Raw genomic sequence first — 19,142 nt, forward strand, 5'->3', positions numbered from 1 at the left:
GAGAGAGCGACACAGGGAGAGAAACACAGAAGAAGAGACGAGTGAGCGATACAGGGAGAGAAACACAGAAGAAGAGACGAGAGAGCGACACAGGGAGAGAAACACAGAAGAAGAGACGAGTGAGCGATGCAGGGAGAGAAACACAGAAGAAGAGACGAGAGAGCGATACAGGGAGAGAAACACAGAAGAAGAGACAAGTGAGCGATACAGGGAGAGAAACACAGAAGAAGAGACGAGAGAGCGATACAGGGAGAGAAACACAGAAGAAGAGATGAGAGAGCGATACAGGGAGTGAGCGGGAGACAGTGAGAGAAGCGGAGAGTAAACAGGCGGAGGAAAGTAACCCTATATATCTTCACCATGTTTGGCTCCACATACGAGGCAGCTTTCTCCACAATGAACATTATTAACACTAAATATGGTTCCAGGCTAACCGCTAACTGCATGTGTGTATGAGAACGGCCCTGACACCATTTCAGCCCAGATTTAAACTCCTGGCAGGACAAGCTCCAGCTCAATTCTCACACTGAACAAAAAAGTGAGTGAGGGACTGCAATATAAGAGGGAAAGAAAGAGAAACTTTAAAACTGTTCAATTGTCATGATGTAAAGACTGATATTGTTCTATAATCGGCTGAAACTGTTAAGTCATGATGTGAAACGATTAACAAAGAAAAAGGGAAACTCAAGCTGCTGCTACACTTTATTTTATTCATCTAAAATTAAGCACTTTTAAGATGCACATATTTTTATTTATTTTCTCTATTTTATTTTTAAATGCAGCCCGAGAGGAACATTACACATATCCACAGTATTTACTGTATATCTGTATAGTTCAATGTTAATTGACAATACATATTGTTGTTTATGAATTGTACTTTCTTTATTGATTGGCAGTCAGTTGTTGATTACATGCAGACGTTGATAAAGCTACAGGCTACTTCAATATATCACACTAATTCATAAAGCAACTTAGACATTTTGATGTTCTGGACCTTTGCATTTTCTCTAACTGGACCTCGCTGAATTTGAGTTGAATACCCCTGCCCTAAACCATTCAGCGTGTTCAGCCTTAATGACTGTGAACCTGCTGTTTTTCAGGTCGGGATAAGAGGATTCCTGGCCGACCCCCACTCTCCCCCAGGATGGATCGGCCCAGAGGCCAAGGACCCCGACCCATGCCCCCCCAGGGAGACAGGTTGGTCCAAGTCATTTGTGTAGGACTCAATCACACAATAACAGAAAAAAAAGAGATCCGTCTGGAAGAGTGAAATTCTTAAGTCAACTCTCTGCAGTGAGCATGTTCACTGAGGCCAAACACAAACGCAGAGTTTCCGAGCACACATACAAAAAGGACAACATTTTACAGAAATATTACTCTGCAAAAGAATAATTATATCATCCGGCTACAGCATCGATTCCCCAGTATAAAAGTGTTCCTGAATAAAGAGATACCAGTCAGATCTGAAGGAGGAAGGATAGACGTATTTATGAATGAATTTTTGTCCGATGATGGTTTGTAATTTGTGACCCGCTCTATCGAAATCAGTCGGAAGTCGCAACGGCTCATTTCAAAATAAACGTGGATTTGTGTAAAAAAATAGTTTTTCGGGGTTCGGGTGTTTTGTGTGATTTTAAATTAAACAAAGTCTTGGCTTTCAGAATATTAAACTTGTTTCTGCAAATTCAGATGATAAATTAATCTTTGAAGCTTGTAACGGCATAATTACAAGCGGAGAACGGAGTAACTTGACGTCACAGCAGGCGTAACAACAGCCGGTGTTTCTCACACACACACGTATACACACACACACACACACTCACTCACGAGCTTCCCCCAGACCAGTAATCCAAATGAAAATATTTTCCCTCCGTACTACTTTGATCATTTGCTCCACTAATAATCAATCAGATCGATGGATTCCAGAGAAGAGGAAACTTTAAAGGCCTTTTTCTCAAAATGATGACTCGGTAACAGTCATTATATAATGCGACATATTTTGCTTAATATTTGGAGTACAACAACAATCCTGATATCATTAGAAAGCTAGGAATATCCTCCTTCCAGCAGTGTATACAACTCCAAATGTGTCTTTGGGTCAATGCGACTGATTTCGATGGAGCAGGTCACATATTAGCATCATCTTGTATATGTCAGTCAGATAGATGTGTTGTTAGGAATTGCAAACACTACTTTTTGGTATTTTGCTAATCCTACAAACTCGTTAAGAAGTAAGGTAGGCTGTCATTTCAAATCATTTAAATGTAATGAGAAGGTAAAAAAAAAGTTTTAAAATGTCTACATTAAAGAGTGTTTTTTTAATTGATTTGTTATTCAGGTCAAGTCAGGTTTTAAATAACTTTTTTATTTTTAGTCTCACTGTATCAACCCTAACTCCAGCTTCTTTCCCATAGAAAACGTCCTCTGTCCCCGCCCCCCAAGTCTTCTGGAAAGGGCCCAGCGGCGCCTCCAGGGAAGCCAGCGGCCCCCGGCCCCCCCCCGGTTGCCGGCTCGGGCTCCGGTAAACCCAGCAACACACTGTCCCGTCGAGAGGAGCTGCTGAAACAGCTGAAGGCTGTGGAGGACGCCATCGCCCGGAAACGGGCAAAGATCCCCACCAAATAGACGCACCCCCGCTCCTCCCTGCTGCCTGTGCGGACCCGTGGTGGGCAGCCATGAGGGTCATGGAGTGTGGTGCCCCTGCCTTCAAAAGACGTGTAAAAAGTTACTATTTTGTGAAAATGAAGTGGCCGACTGGAAAATCATTTTGTGCTTTTTCTGCCTCAGAGAGGTTTGGCTCTGCTCCATTCTAGAGAGTTGTCCCCCCCCCCCCCCATGTGTCCGACTGTAGCTCCCCTCAAGTCTCTGAATGTCTCGGCTGAACGAGAAACAGGAGCACACATTTGGGCATTTGGTGAGAGACGGGGACATTTCAGGAGTGGAGTGTACTTGGTGTAGACTTGACAGTAGAGAAACAGCAGGGTGGGAGGGGGGGCTCGATCATCTGCTGCTCCCTTTGCCCCTTCAGTCAAAAGGAGGCCTCTTGGCTGTTCTGGTGTGATTAAAAAAACAAACAAATTCTAAACAGTGAATCTGCTCTGGTCTGCCTCTATAGTGTTCTATCACATCATTTCTTCACTTTCTGTGGAATGTGTGATCGTTGGCTCGGCTCTACATGGCACAACAACACTTCTTTGTATAAATCTGCAAATTCTTGAACATCTGTATTTGGCCCCTGTGAGCGATCACAGGCCCATGTTTAACCAATGACTTGTGTGCTCTGTGTTTTAGGGCAGTGTTCACTGTCGCATCTTGTAAAATAATAGCAAGTCATCAAATTCTTTCAAGCGTATGATTAGAGGCAACAGTGTTATGAAGTATTGTTTTTCTTTCTTTAAAAAAATCTACAGCATTTTGTTTTCTTATTAGCTCTTAAGTAATAAACTGATGTTTTATTTGTGTCACATTTTTAGTTGGAGTGAGAGTTGGATCAGAGACAAAATGTGTCTTGCTTTTGTGACAAAAGACTTCTAAATAAACTATTTTGATAAAGAGGTCAGTTGCCCGTGTTTTCCTTTGCACCAAGGGGTGAGTGTTTAAATGAAGATGCACTTAATGTTCAGCATAAAGGATGTGGAATACACTAAGAATAATCTCTAGAACTGATCTACAGTACGAACAACCTTATACTTATTCCAACAGCAGATCATTTCACCGACCCTGTGAAGTATCTCAATGTCTACCTGATGGACTGTAATGTTATGCAGTACAGAGTTTGGTCCCTGGAGGAAGGATCCCTCTGACTGTGATCACTTCCTGTCCTGTGCCACCACGAGCTTCACAATGACGGTGTTCAAACAGCCATTTGGTTCATGAATGAAGACATTCATGGTTCCCTCAGAATGAACTACACTGAACAAAAATATAAATGCAACACTTTTGTTTTTGCTCCCATTTTTCATGAGATGAACTCAAAGATCTAAAACATTTTCTATAAACACAAAATAACCATTTCTCTCAAATATTGTTCACAAATCTGAAAAAATCTGTGATAGTGAGCACTTCTCCTTTGCCGAGATAATCCATCCCACCTCACAGGTGTGGCATATCAAGATGCTGATTAGACAGCATGATTATTACACAGGTGTGCCTTAGGCTGGCCACAATAAAAGGCCACTCTGAAACGTGCAGTTTTGCTTTATTGGGGGGGTCTGGGGGGGTCCGAAAACCAGTCAGTATCTGGTGTGAGGGGTAGGGTTAGGGTAATGTTGTGAATCGAGTGGCCCATGGTGGTGGTGGGGTTATGGTATGGGCAGGCGTATGTTATGGACGACGAACACAGGCCACTCGATTCACAACATTACCCTAACCCTACCCCTCACACCAGATACTGACTGGTTTTCGGACCCCCCCAATAAAGCAAAAATGCACGTTTCAGAGTGGCCTTTTATTGTGGCCAGCCTAAGGCACACCTGTGCAATAATCATGCTGTCTAATCAGCATCTTGATATGCCACACCTGTGAGGTGGGATGGATTATCTCGGCAAAGGAGAAGTGCTCACTATCACAGATTTTTTCAGATTTGTGAACAATATTTGAGAGAAATGGTTATTTTGTGTATATAGAAAATGTTTTAGATCTTTGAGTTCATCTCATGAAAAATGGGAGCAAAAACAAAAGTGTTGCATTTATATTTTTGTTCAGTATATATTGATAGTAACATTAGAAATGTCCATGCGGGGCCAGGTCAAGACGAAGTTGCAAAAAGGAATGACAACCTCCTCAGCTGGAGCTGGGGATAAGTACACATTGTCAAATGTTATCATGCCTACACTAAACTGAGATGGTGAGCATTACACCTGCTAAACTGCAGCATGTTAGCATTTAGCTTCATGCTAGCCTGGCTGCACATTTTGGAATTGTTACCCAGATAAAACTGAAACAGAAAAACTGCACAATTGCGATGCCTTTTAAAAGTCAATTAGTGTAAGACAGTTTAAAACGTTTGTAACCTGACAAAGATATGCATTTTAGTTAACATACACCTATTTTGTTGGATGCACTGTAACCGTTAGCAACAGAATCAGAATACCTTTATTCGTCACTGAGGGGAAATTTACATTGTTACAGCAAAAGTGAAGATGGAGACAAAAATAAAACATTACTAGAAAGGGCATGCAGATAACGTTTAAAATAAAAAAATTATTTCAATTTACAAGTAACATTTTCGAATGTTCATATTGCACACAGTGTTATTGCAAAACAGTGGTGTGTGTGTGTGCAGAGACGTGCACACATAGACTCTAGGTAGTGCTTGAGCACCTGCCCGTTTTGCCCTCTTGACAGCAATGTGCCCTTTTGAAAGTTCGTTTTTTACAGTTTTTGTATGTATTTATTTTTTTACAGTGTACTTTATGTGGCTCATGGTAACATCGATCAATTCTGGATTAAAAGCTTCTAATATATACAACAATGCCCCCAAATGCGCGTTGTAATTTTGTCAGACATCCCCACACGTGCCCCGCGGCACTCCCGTACGTGCCCTGGCTGCAGCCCCTCCCTTCCCTGCTCTCAAAGTGAACGCGCAGCGCGCAGAGCTGACAGTCAGTCAGTCAGACAGGCCACGGCGGGTGTGTGGTGCAGCAGCACGCAGCAACACGATTAAAAGTGCCCTAGTGACGACCAAGTGAGTAACCACCAGGTAACAAATACAATGAGTGTATTGTTTAATCCCCTAAATCAGATGCCAAACTAAACTATACAGGGTTCGTACGGTCATTGAAAACCTGGAAAAGTCATGGAAATTCAAAATGCAAATTCCATGCCCTGGAAAAGTTATGGAAAACAATATTTTTCCCAAAGTTTTGGAAAAGTCATGGAAATGTAACTAAAGTTGCGTCAAATATAATTTACATTTTATCTAATCGCCGAAATAATCTGCGGTCGCGAGCTGTTATGTGCCATCATGACGCGCATGGTGTTATTTTGTAATATATGAAGCGCGAGCTGTGTGCTCGAGTCTTCTTGCCTGTCGGGCCGGCTGAACTCTGCTGCTCCGGGATGAGGGTCAGCTACATTATCTACGGTGTGTTCGTTAACTGTGCGGAGTCACTGTGGCACAGACTGAGCCGCTGGTGAACAGCTGTTAGAACGGGCCGTTCAGGTGTTCAGAGCAGAGCGGCAGAGCGTGATGTGAACTGAAACGTTTTTCTGTCGCAATATCATTGTCACTATCTGCTAACGTTAGCTTTAGCCTTCGTTTTCTAATAGTTTTTTTCATAGGCTATAAACAGAGGTGGTATAAGTATAGAGATTGTAGGCTACTAGAGTAAAGTACTCAGATCTTGTACTTTAGTAGAAGTACTCAGATCTTGTACTTAATAAACGTAGAAGTACTCAGATCTTGTACTTGAGTAAAAGTAGAAGTACCAGAGTGTAGGAATACTCTGTTACAGTAAAAGTCCTGCATTCAAAATGTTCCTCAAGTGAAAGTAGAAAAGTATTATAAAAATACTAAGAGGCATGAAAATACATTTTCAAAATGCTCAACAGTGCTGCCAAAATTATAAACTGACTGCTACACAATTAAAATAAATGCTTTTATATATTTCTATTAGATGTGACGGCCCGTTCACACAGCAGCTTTGAACAAATCTTGAAAATCTTGGAGCTGGGCGTGTCTGACAGCTTGGGGATTTTTTGCGAGCAACACGACCAACAACCAATCACATGAATCTCCCGCCCCCGACATACAAAGCAAAAAAAAAACGGGGATTTTATGCGAGCAATATATATATATATAAACTCCCCAAACAGGCGAAAACCTACCAGTTTCACCCACTGTCTCTGCCACCTCCCTCCATGACTGGTTCCTCCGGTTTGTATCCCGGTAAATAGTTCTGGTCGTAAAGAACCGGTTGATTTGCTACCGTAATTTCTCATTTGGAATATGAGGAAATGAACTGCGGTCTGGCTCTCCCTGCTTACACGCGGTTTGATTGGCTAGAGCTTCTACTGTCAGATTTGCATAAACGGATCTGATTGGCTGTCGCTTCCAGCTCAGCCTCAAAAGTTGAACATTGTTCAACTTTGGAATCCTGAACATCCTGGAAATCTTCGCCTCGCCCCCCCACAATGCAGTTCGGCGACAATTGAGGGAAAGTGACGTCATCCCCATTCAAAGTCAATGGGCGGAGACGCGCTGGAAGCGGTGGACAAATCGCCAAAAGCTGCTGTGTGGACGGGCCGTAACTCTTTGGCGTTTCTGTTATTATTACCTGCTGCTTTAGTTGTTCTGACTGCTAAAATCCTCTGTTATTCCTAATTTTAAAGCCGATATTCCGTGGGGTCGGGGGGCTCGGATCCTTGTCACCTTTTTCATACCTGATGAGTTTGCATCCCTGACTACAGTTGCTTTAGCGTGTAGAAGCTAGTAAGCCTACTATTTGATTTGTTTTAGATAGGCATCTGCATCAGACAGCATATGGTTATTGAAATAAATATATATGCAATTACGACATACAAGATGTGCCTTTAATAAATCTCACACTACTAAGGCAGCCAGCGGTTCCACCAGGGGCGTCAATCCCGGGGGGGGGTTAGCTTCAGATTGGACCCCTCTAAGTCATTTAGAATAATAAAAATAAATGTTAAAATAATTAATTTTTTGATAATAAATCAGTAAAATCAGGCAAAAATAAGAATTAAATAACATAACCCTAAAACCGAAATAAAGTAACCAAAAACCGAAAAGAAACTACGTGCGTGCGTGCGTGCGTGCGTGCGTGCGTGCGTGTGTGCTGCTGGTGGTGGGGCTTCTTTTAACCCTTCATGGCGTGCATTAAACAGAGCATGCGGCTCTGTTTAATGGTGACAGTTGCAGCTGGAACCGGTTAAACCAGTCTTGCACATTCTTTCTCTCACGAAAGCATTGTGGAGTCTTCCCGCCGAGCAGAAGTATCTTTGGTATACATTTAAACTACAGACAAACAAGTGTGTTTCTGAAACTGTGATTTAGTCATCTCTTAAGCAGCTTCTTATCTTTCCTCTTCTCTTCATGAAGGGAACAGTGGGGGAAACGTGTACATGAAGTGATGTGTTTCTTAAGAAAGCTGTTAAGTGAATCAATAATTAAACACCAGAGGAAACACGTTGCCTGTTTTAGCCGAATAACAACGAGTTTCTTACCCAAGCACCCCCAAGTTGTCTCCATATTCAATTGAAATTCAAACATACTTAATGAGAATGAGGAAAACAAGTTTATAATCAAGACACTCAAGTGATGGCTTCTTAAAATGGGCCGCTGGGTTTTGGTGTGAATAATAATCTTTAAATGTGCCATTTACAATAGTACTTAGAGTAAGTTATAGAATGTCCCACTAGGACTCTCCATATAGAGGGCTTTATAGGACGGTGAATGGTCAGTCTGTTATCTGGAGAGGAGGAACAAATGAATATGTAAGTGAGCTATTTTCTGAATGCTGCTGTATTGCATGTAGGACATCTTTTTCGGACCCTGTGACCTTTATCTGAGCCAGAAATTTGCTTAGTTTTCCATAATTGGGACATGATTGAGTAAACATATATGTTTTCCAGTGGAAGGATTTAACACAGTTATTGCACACAGTGGCGTTTTCTCCCGGAGGCCAAGGGAAGCCAGGCTTCCCCTGTTTTTTCGGATTGTAGTTATAATTTAAATAAATAAATAAAAACACTTTGTTTTGTTTCGATAATTCTCCTTTGCTGTGTGTTGCTGCCGGCCCGTCTCTCCCCCATTCTCTTTGAGTATTTTACAAAGAGTGAAACAGCGCCCCTCTAGATGCTATGGTGAAACAGTAGATTGCACTCTCTGTTGCGAGAGGAGGCCAGCCGAATCTGGCTTCCTTTGGTGAAAAAAATTGAGGGATTGACCAATCAGATGAGGCCCACGTGATGCCCCTGCCAACCTGTGATTGGTCAGGGCCATGCCAAGGGAAGCCAGCCGCCTCTTGCTTCCCTTCAGAGGCGGCTGGCGATTTGATTGGACACTGCCATCCAATCAAATCACATCAACATCAGTTTTAATACTGTAACTGTCATCACCGCCGTTAGAAATTATCAAGCAAATGAAGCATTATGGAGGGTGGAGATTTGGCGTACTTAATCAAACATAACTTTACTAAACTTCCGCTACAGCAGCAACTGAAAATTAAATCAGATGACAGGCCAATGCCCGCACTCGAGCTGTGTACACAGAGGAAAAAGGGAGAGAATCGGACGTTCAATGAGGACAATTATGTCCGCACGGAGTGGCTAACTGGAAGCGCTAAACTTCAGCGTCTATTTTGCTGGCCATGTCTTCTTTTTGACAAGGATTTGTGCTCCCTGAACAATCCTTGGGCAACTTCAGGATTCATCGACCTGTCAACCTGTCACGGGCAATTGAGAGGCACGGTAAATCCAAAAATCACATAGGCCTAGATTGTGTGATTGTCTGCATACATTAATAAGTAAAATGCTTAAATTAATAAGGAGAGAGTTTCAGCTGGAGAGTGCGTGCGGACCTTTCGGTTAGATAACAGGCGTGTGCAAGTCCTGCATCTGTGTGATACAAATGTGTGTAAAATGATACCGGGCGCTGTAATCACTCATCTGGTTACGTTATTGACCACCCCCCCCCCCCCCCACCCGCCCAAAAAATGGGCTTCCCCTACATTTTTCCCCACGCCACGCTACTGGTTGCACACTTAAATTCAAGAAACATGATCCAAATGTCTGGAAACACTTTCAGCTCACCCAGTCGATGGCACAGTTATCATCAGTTCAACCAAAGATTATGAATTAATCTAAAAAATTAATATTGAAACGTTCTCCCTCATCATAATCTCTATCATGGTGGTTTTCCCATCTCATCTCCGCCCCTGATACTGTTCCCTCTCCCTCAAGAGGGAACAGTATCAGGGGCTTGGCCATCTGTGTGTTCTGGAGAATCACAGACGGCCGGCCCGGCCCGCTTTTTTTAAACGTCATCATTTCAGTTGCGCTGACAGGCGACAGAGGTCCACAGTTTCCCTGCAGCCAGCACCATAAAATATCCCATATGTACAAATTACAATTCTGTTTTGGGTTTAGGTTTTCTTTTCTTAGTTTTCATTATTTGGTTTGCCATCAGGCTCTCTAGTTAAGCTAGAGGCTAAGTGCAGACCTTTGGCAGGTGAAAAGTGTGTATCACCTTGGGATTCAGATTTGCTTATCCAGGCTTATCCTTGGCCCATTCTACATCCTCCAACCAAGTTTCATAAAAAGGAGCCAGTAGTTTTTCTATCATTCTAATCACAAACAAACACCTGGGGGCTTGGACCATGCAAGGGACACTTGGGGTGTTTCTCAATGTCGAGGACGCTTCCTTGGTAGGACAAGACTTCCGAGTCAGGTCCTTCAGAAGCGAGGCAAGAATCCTTCCAAAGCTGCATCTCAGGTCGATTAAATGGAATCCTTGCTTCCCTCACTTGCGTCGTTTCCCTGCGACTAGTCCCTCCCACCAGGGAAGCATGGAGAGACGCAAGGAAACCACGAGAAGCAGGGAAATGAGTTTTAAGAGCAATGGGACGTCCTTTCCTCCGGAGCGTCACGTGAAGCGACGTCCGTTTGTGATGACGCCGCACAGCTGTTCATCTGACAACAGCTCTGTCCCCGTTGTTTTCACAAACACCCCCGCCTCACATTTACTGACATATACATTTGTATCATCTGTTGTAGACCCAAATACATTAAATAAAATAAGAACTCATTCTCAAAAAAGATAAATGCCATTCTTGAAATGTAAAACGAAAAAAGCGATCATGAAAATGTTTCCAATAAATGAATAAAATGACTTTTGACCACTTTGTTGTTCAGATATATCACATATTTGTAACTAAATGAAACATGAATTGAAACAAAACACAGTATAAACTAAGGAGTGACTCTCGTGAGTTTCATTTATTTTCTTCACTCCGCTGGGAAACTGCTCTCATGTCAAGAAGCATCAGATCAGTGCATGCACTGCCTCGTCCAATCAGTGAGCGATACACAGTAAGGGAGCGGGGCGAGTGTCTGAGGATTTCATCGGAGGATGGTCTGGTGGTTCCTCGGTTATCGCTCCTCCATTATCGCTCCTCCATTATCGCTCCTCCATTATCGATCCTCGGTCCTCCGGCAGAAATAAGCGCCATGGGACGGTACTCAAGATGGCGCAGACAAATCAACTTCCGGTGAGACCGACGAGCGAGGAAATGAAAATAATCGACCTGAGATGCAGCCCTAGCCTCGGAAAACGAAGAATGGTGGAACTGGCTAAAAGGTGTGCGTCATGTGCGTGGCCCCGCCCTAAATGGAGCGCGATTTCCGCCAAAGATTTTGGAAATTGGTCCGTGGGCAAAGCATTGTGGGGATTTTAAGACCGCGGAGGATACACATCTGCAGCCTCGAAATTTCCCGCAACGAAGGACGCCGGCCTCAGTAGAATTCCAAGTATGCTGGACATTGGAACAGTCCTTCGGCGGGACTCGATGACGTAGCATCCTTGAAATAATGGCTCTGGAGCAGCCTTCCTCGACATTGAGAAACACCCAGGGGGCGTCTTCGAATCCTGCCGAAGGACTGTTCCAATGTCCAGGATCCTTGGAATTCTACAGAGGACTGAATCCTTCCTTGCAGGACATTTCGAGGCTGCTCATGTGTATCCTCGGCGGTCTTAAATTACCCACAATTCTTTGCGCATGGACCAATTTCCAAAATCTTTGACGGAAAATGTTTCAAGTTTATAGTCCGTTTGAGTTTTGCCCTGTGAATGCAAACCGAACCTTCTGAAAAATGAAACAATGTAACAAACTGTCGTCTGTTGGAGGAGGGGCTCTGTGAGGAAGTGGCAGATTTGTTCCGGCTGTGTATTTTCAAATTCTAGCGCACTCGAGCTGGTTTCTCCAAGATGACCTACCCCACCTTTAAGTAAAAGGGCAAAAGTAAAGGCATAACATTTACTAAAATCACCAAAAATAAAAGTACTATAATGTTATGATTACTTATGTATTCATGTGTTTATTACGGCTGGTAAATGTGCAGCTAATTCCAATTACTTTATTGCTGTTGCCACATGCTGACTGCAGTGGGGATTGAACCAGTGCTCCCCGATGCAAAGATATGCGCACTAAACCACTGAGCCACTGCATCCCTCCCCAGATAAATGTAAAAAGTTAAATAAAGTGGCCATTCACTGTATGCCACATCTATACATGGAATTGCCCCTGATGTCATATTCAACTTGATGATTTTTAAGACCATAGGATGTGATGTCATTAGAGGTGATGTGATGTAATCATCAGATGTATGTGTTTGTGTTAGTGTTGTAATCCTGTAAAGCTGGAGTCTCCTCATATCAGCAAGATTTACACAAAGAGAAAAACCACAAAGGAGGGCTAACAATAGCTGTCACCTTATCTCCCCCAAAGGCAGCTCTAATGGCCGCTCACACAAACTCTGCTGGAAATTCTCAAGCATCGTATTACTGCATCAGCACACACACTCTGACGCAGTGTGTGTGGGTGCGTTCATGCAAATGACTAAGTGAAGTGTTTCTTGTGTACTGAAAGAAATTAATTAATACATGGATAAAGGTCAAATGAAACATCTTCATTTAATGATAAGGGTTCAATTGTTTTGAATGTAAGAAACCATTAAATGTTCTAAAACAAACCACCAAAATAAATGTTTTTATCAATTTGAGCTTTTAGCTTTGAGTGTTATAATATAAATGAATACAATGTATATTCCTTTTTTTTCGGAGAGTCCTGAATAAATAAATGAATACATTTATATGCGTTGAACAGCAAATGTCAGTAAATAAATACATGCTGTTTTTGAGGTAACTAGATCAAATAACAATGATATTAGACTTAGTTAAATGAATGTATGCAAAATATGATATAAACCAACACAAGCACATACATAAACAATGTAATGAAGTTATAAACAGTCACAATACATGGTGTGTGATAAAAGGAGATCTGTACACACACCAGCCTGGAAGATTGGATGGGCTGAAGTTAGAGCGATCAGCTGCTCTATGGTTATTAGCTCAGGTGGGAAAGGTCAACAGGGCACTGTTTGTGTTTGCCAGCATATTTCCTGTGTGCCATCAGACTCTGCACCCACCTGTGTGTGTGTGTGTGTGTGTGTGTGTGTGTGTGTGTGTGTGTGTGTGTGTGTGTGTGTGTGTGTGTGTGTGTGTGTGTGTGTGTGTGTGTGTGTGTGTGTGGTGTGTGTGTGTGTGTGTGTGTGTGTGTGTGTGTGTGTGTGGTGTGTGTGTGTGTGTGTGTGTGTGTGTGTGTGTGTGTGTGTGTGTGTGTGTGTGTGTGTGTGTGTGTGTGTGTGTGTGTGTGTGGTGTGTGTGTGTGTGTGTGTGTGTGTGTGTGTGTGTGTGTGTGTGTGTGTGTGTGTGTGTGTGTGTGTGTGTGTGTGTGTGTGTGTGTGTGTGTGTGTGTGTGTGTGTGTGGTCTAGCATTACTATACTTGTGGGGACCTAAATCTGTTTACATAGTCACGTGTGGGGACTGGCTTCCCTTATGGGGACAAATTGGAGGTCCCCATAAGGGGAATCATTAATTTTAGGGTGAAGACTTGGTTAGGTTTATGATTAGGGTTAGGGTTAGGCATGTGTTGGTTATGGTTAAGGTTAGGATAAGTCTCCAGGAAATGCATGTAAGTCAATGTAATGTACCCTGAAGTGATGTATACATGGTGTGTGTGTGTGTGTGTGTGTGTGTGTGTGTGTGTGTGTGTGTGTGTGTGTGTGTGTGTGTGTGTGTGTGTGTGTGTGTGTGTGTGTGTGTGTGTGTGTGTGTGTGTGTGTGTGTGTGTGTGTGTGTGTGTGGTGTGTGTGTGTGTGTGTGTGTGTGTGTGTGTGTGTGTGTGTGTGTGTGTGTGTGTGTGTGTGTGTGTGTGTGTGTGTGTGTGTGTGTGTGTGTGTGTGTGTGTGTGTGTGTGTGTGTGTGTGTGTGTGTGTGTGTGTGACACTAATGACAGATGATGGTGTGAGTAGACTCACGCCTGCCAGATACTTTTCACTAAGGAAAGGGGAAGTAGATCATACTGAATAACGTTTCCATTTCCTCATGCCGGTTATTCCCAGAATGCACAGGTATAAATATCTGAGGTGAGAGGATGGAGGCAGGTAAATCAGAGCAGATCCAGCAGCAGCAGCAGACACACAGAACACAGAGAGACAGGATGGACATCAAGCAGGTATGTGAGAGACAGACAGACAGACAGACAGACAGACAGACAGACAGACAGACAGACAGAGAGAGACAGAGAGAGAGACAGACAGACAGACAGACAGACAGACAGACAGACAGACAGAGAGAGACAGAGAGAGAGACAGACAGACAGACAGACAGACAGACAGACAGACAGACAGACAGACAGACACACACGCACACGCACAGACTGAAATGTTGACTTTAATTAAATGTATTACTGCATGTCAAAAAACGTACACATAATTGTATACGTTAGTTGAAAGCAATAATATTGAGTTCAACATAATATTATTGCTTTCAACCGAATTAGTGCAATTATGTGTGTGTTTTTTGTCATAATACATTTCATTAAAGTAAAGGTCTGAGTTTTTTCAGTGTAGAACACAGATGCTGGTCCTGCTCCGTCCCTTCAGCTGTGTGCTCCTCCACAGATCCTCCTCTTTGGGCTCCTCTTTGGGCTCGTGGCCTCCGGCTGGTCTCTGAGGAGCAACCGCTGCCTCCCTGAACAGGATCTGAAGGATGCAGCGGAGAGGGAGCTGAGGAGCCACTTCCAGGAGCCCCCACAGAACCAGAAACCACTGGGCCCCTCGTACTCCTGCCCCGTGGAGATGTTCACGCAGCAGCCCCCCACACACCTGAAGGACAGGTCTCTGTCCCCCTGGGGATACGTGTAAGTAACACACGGTGCACTCACATGTCAGGTCTGTTTGGAACCTGCAGCAGGGGGTCAGGGGCTTGAAAGGGTGAGACCCCATCATTGGTCCCTGATGGAGTGTGGCTGGATCAAACAGAGGAAACATCAAACATGACCGGACTGCTTCATACGTGCCTCTGAGGTTGAGCTTCTCAGAGTCCCAGTTCAAGGTCATGTTGGGAAAGTTGTGAGGGGGAAATGTTTCCATAAAAGGTCCTCAAGCTTTATAGATCCCAAAATATGTATGAACTATTATTATTTATATTAAAAATCTTAAAATATTCAAGCAAAAGATTTATTTTTAATCAATATCTATTTATTTTTCTTTCCATATTGTTATCAACTTCTGAGCTACAACATGTATGATCTTATTATAATAATGAAGCCTGTAGAATTGGGTTTTGTTGGCGTATATAGAATGGTGCAGCTCTAACACTCAGCATCATGAAGCTGCAGTGAAACTATGAGGTGATGAAAACACATTTGCACAATAGTTGCGTAAGTGATCTTGGTTGTTTATTAAAGGCAGTGCTGGTGCACCGCGCCCGGCGGCTCCACTCAGGACCGGGGATTCCCCCCCGACATCACCACAGCTCTGTTGGCACATCTCTGCTGGGAATGACGCAAATTGCCACTGAGTAAAACGTGGAATCTGTCATCTGTATTAACTGTCTGTGTGTCTGTGATTGGAGAGTGTGCTTCCTGTTTACAGTCCTAAGCTTTCTGAAGTCAGTAATGTTCCAAACTCACGGTGGACACCATTTTAAGTTGTTGAGTTTCACCAAAACAGTGTCAGTGTGTGACTGTGTCACTTAACACTATCTGGATTCAACAAAAGGATATTTATGAATATGGTGGACCTAAACTTAAGACGAAAACTAGAAAGTTGGACAGAGTTTTGAGGTCTCTCCATGTTATGATAATTCCACTCTTCAGAGAGAACTATTATACTTTATTTTAACAGCTACAGCTCAGGAGAAAACGAAGAGACCACTCCACATTGTTCTTGAATCTCAATCTCTACATGTATGGCAGCCATTCCATTCCAGCGTCTGTTGAATTCCAAAACAGAGACATTTTGTCAGTAGTTTAGAGAATAAAATTAAAAAAAGGTTCATTTTACTCAAACACATAGCCTACCTTTAAATAGTGAAACCAGAGAGACTGATAATGCTGCAGTGCTCTGATAGAGCTGAATCAGGTCAGGTTTAGAGATGCATAAAACAACTGATATGTTTATAAAATGCAGCACATTGATATATATGAAACCAGTGATTGAATTATCTTTTGGCACGAGGAGTCTGACAGAAAGCAGCCTGGTTGGAGTCTCTCCTCACATTTCAGATAACCCATAATGATGCTGTGCACACAATGACTGAAACAAGATTCACAGATGAGTCTGGACTCAGGCCAAGATAAAGAGGAGTGCCCTCCAGATGACACCACTGTCTCTCTGAATAAACATTATGGGGTGTAACATTTCTCTGTCACCTCTCCTCACCGTCTCACTGACTCATCTTGTTTCTTCCCAGGCGTGAAACGATGGAAGATCACTTTCCCTCCACCTATACCAGGGCTCTGTGTCTGTGCACTGGATGTGTGCTGATCCAGAACTCAAAGTTGGTGGAGAGCCACGACTACAACTCAGCACTTGTAGTACAGAGCATGGTGTTTCTGAAGAAGGAGCTCTGCAGGGACAAGGAGAAGTACCGCTTGAAGCCTGTCAGAGTGGAGGTGGCTGTGGGCTGCACCTGCACCAGAGCCAACAGCACCCCCTAGGGATCTAGCAGAGCAGCCGACACCACAGTGCATGTTGTGTTTGTTTTAAAATGCAACCAGTTATAGAGGGTCAGACTCAGGGTGATGAGAGGGAACATCTCCAGCGGCTCTCTGACCAATCACTGCTGAGGCTTCAAAAATCAAAAGTCACACCCGCCTGTACGTATAGGTATATTTATTGTCATTATGTCTGACATATGATGCATCTAAAATGTTTTCTGTAGGTCTATTAGATTTGATCCTGACTTGTTTAAAGCTCTGCCTAGTGCAGCTTATGTAAATAAAATATACTACATAATGTACTTATTTTCATATTGATGGGCTTGTCATCACATTTGTTTGCTATTGTATAGTTTTGCAATTTAATAATTTAAATAATAATATTTATAACTATCTATTTATTGGGTTTGTTTTGCATGTGAAACATTTGAGTTTATGAATATTTTGAATGCTCACTGCGTTATTGAGTGGATGAGGTGAACTTTATATTTATTGATGTTGCATATCTTGTAGATGTTGTCCCAGTGGGACATAATAAGTCTGATAAAGACTGAAAGTTCAGCTTCTTTGAAGCAAAATAAAGAAACATGTTTGAAAGTAAACTAATTCTCTGGCTTCTTTATTGTTATCCTTTCAACATAATTATTTAACATTTGTAGGATCCAGGTTTGTTTGTCCAGAAAGCGTGGGTGTGTGCATTGTGAAATGCATTGCATTTTAAAATGAAGTTATAGTTAGGGTTAACTCTATTTGCATTTTTTTTGTTTTAAGTGTTCCTTAATGTGCATTGTCCCTGCTAAATAAACGATGCAATTAAATGAGTTACGGCCGGAGAATTTACAAGACAGGTTGTGTGTCACAAGTTGACACAGCGGTTGCCAAACCAATTCTGAAGAACTCTTCTGTAGTTCGAGGTTTTAACTAGTTTGGAGTGTAATAATCATGGGCGTCGCAGCCATTATATGAGGGTGGAACAAGTCCCCCCCACTTTTTCAAATGATTAGTTCAGACCAGTGGCGAGCGGTGACTTTTATACCTAGGCCCTCTGACCCCCCCCCCCCCCCTTCCCTAAAAAAAAAGAAGAGATATTACGTCACAGCGTATACTTCAGCGGAATATCAAAACAGCGACCCTCTACCACAGTGGTTCTCAAATGGGGGTACGCGGACCCCTAGGGGTACGTTGGAGTACTGCAGGGGGTACGTGAGATTTATTTTATGCTAATGAAAAAAAAAAACATAATTAATGCATTTAAACAAACTACTAATAGTAGATGAACTACTTTATTCAAAGGTTTACAGAAACTCTGGATAATAAAATGGGAAAATAAACGGGGTGCTCTCTTTTCCTCTCTCTCTCCTGACAGCCCGTCAGTCTCGTGCAGCTCGCTGAACCTGTAATAAGTGACCCGACAGTAAAGAATAAATATATTCTTAACTAGTTTAGCTAGTTCCAGAGTAGATAAACTAGCTAAGTGTGTTAGGTCTACCCCCTAATCCCACCAGGAGCGTCTGCGCTGCGTTGCGCTGCGGCTGCGGCGTTTTTAGCGATCGCGGCCACTCTAGTCAATGGGTGCTATTCCACCAGACCCGCTGCGCCGCGGCTCGAAGCGTCCCAGAAGCTCCTCGCCGCAAGGAATTTCTAAAATATAGGATGAATCCTATTTTTGAAGCAGCGCAGCGCAGCGCAGCGCAGCGCAGCGCAGCGCAGCGCAGCGCAGGAAGTGGAACGTTCATCCAACAATCTGATCAATGATGACATGTATAGCCGCATGTCATCATTTCAGCGCTGGTTGTCTTGGTGGTGCCCAGCAAACAATGTGGGCTTCGTAAATAATTGGACAGCCTTCTGGGGAAAACCTGGTCTGATTAAGAGAGACGGCATTCATCCTACTTTGGAAGGTGCCGATCTCATTTCGGCAAACATTTCAGGGCTTTGTGGACTTAATCCATGACAAACTGGAGTTGAGACCAGGAGGCGGAGTCGCAGTCTTACACGCTTCTCTGCGCTCTCTCCTAGGCAGTCATCCATAGGAATCCCGAACCCAATAAAATACCCAATATTAGCGGTGTGTGTGTCTGCCCAAGGACAAGTTAAGGTAAAACCTAATAGAGGTGTCATACATAATAACCTAATCAAAGTAAATGTAACAACTACTACAGTGCAACAAAACAGGAATATTAAATGTGGTCTCTTAAACATAAGATCTCTAGCATCTAAAGCAATATTGGTAAATGATTTAATATCAGATTATAATATTGATATATGCTGTCTCACTGAAACTTGGTTGAGACATGAAGAATATGTCAGCATAAATGAGGCCACTCCACCCAGCCATATCAATACTCATATTACCCGAGGCACGGGCCGAGGAGGTGGAGTTGCAGCCATCT

General features: G+C 43.0%; 2 protein-coding genes across 8 annotated transcripts in view; both read left to right on the forward strand.

The window, feature by feature from the left end:
- zc3h18 (zinc finger CCCH-type containing 18) overlaps positions 1-3,555 on the forward strand; it is a 48,355-nt gene extending 44,800 nt beyond the window's left edge. For all 7 annotated transcript variants that reach the window (XM_034205080.1, XM_034205079.1, XM_034205082.1 and 4 more), the window contains 2 exons: positions 1,101-1,197; positions 2,415-3,555. In XM_034205080.1, coding sequence (XP_034060971.1) covers positions 1,101-1,197; positions 2,415-2,625 — 308 coding nt within the window. In that variant the 3' untranslated portion in view covers positions 2,626-3,555. The remainder of the gene's footprint in view (positions 1-1,100; positions 1,198-2,414) is intronic.
- Positions 3,556-14,058: 10,503 nt separating this feature from the next.
- Positions 14,059-17,246, forward strand: LOC117539079 (interleukin-17F-like). Its single transcript, XM_034205104.1, has 3 exons — positions 14,059-14,259; positions 14,708-14,946; positions 16,503-17,246. The coding sequence occupies exons 1-3, from the start codon at positions 14,179-14,181 to the stop codon at positions 16,747-16,749; spliced, it is 567 nt and encodes a 188-aa protein (XP_034060995.1). The 5' UTR covers positions 14,059-14,178; the 3' UTR covers positions 16,750-17,246.
- The last annotated feature ends 1,896 nt before the right edge of the window (positions 17,247-19,142 follow it).

This window comes from Gymnodraco acuticeps, unplaced genomic scaffold (genome assembly GCF_902827175.1).
Source record: "Gymnodraco acuticeps unplaced genomic scaffold, fGymAcu1.1, whole genome shotgun sequence".
In the NCBI taxonomy this organism is placed as follows: Eukaryota; Metazoa; Chordata; class Actinopteri; order Perciformes; family Bathydraconidae; genus Gymnodraco; species Gymnodraco acuticeps.

Excerpts from the sequence above, each read along its gene's own strand:
- LOC117539079 (XM_034205104.1), top strand. The coding sequence starts at position 14,179 with ATGGAGGCAGGTAAATCAGAGCAGATCCAGCAGCAGCAGCAGACACAC. Across the intron at positions 14,260-14,707 it reads ACAGGATGGACATCAAGCAG|ATCCTCCTCTTTGGGCTCCT; the intron begins GTATGTGAGAGA and ends GCTCCTCCACAG. Across the intron at positions 14,947-16,502 it reads CTGTCCCCCTGGGGATACGT|GCGTGAAACGATGGAAGATC; the intron begins GTAAGTAACACA and ends GTTTCTTCCCAG.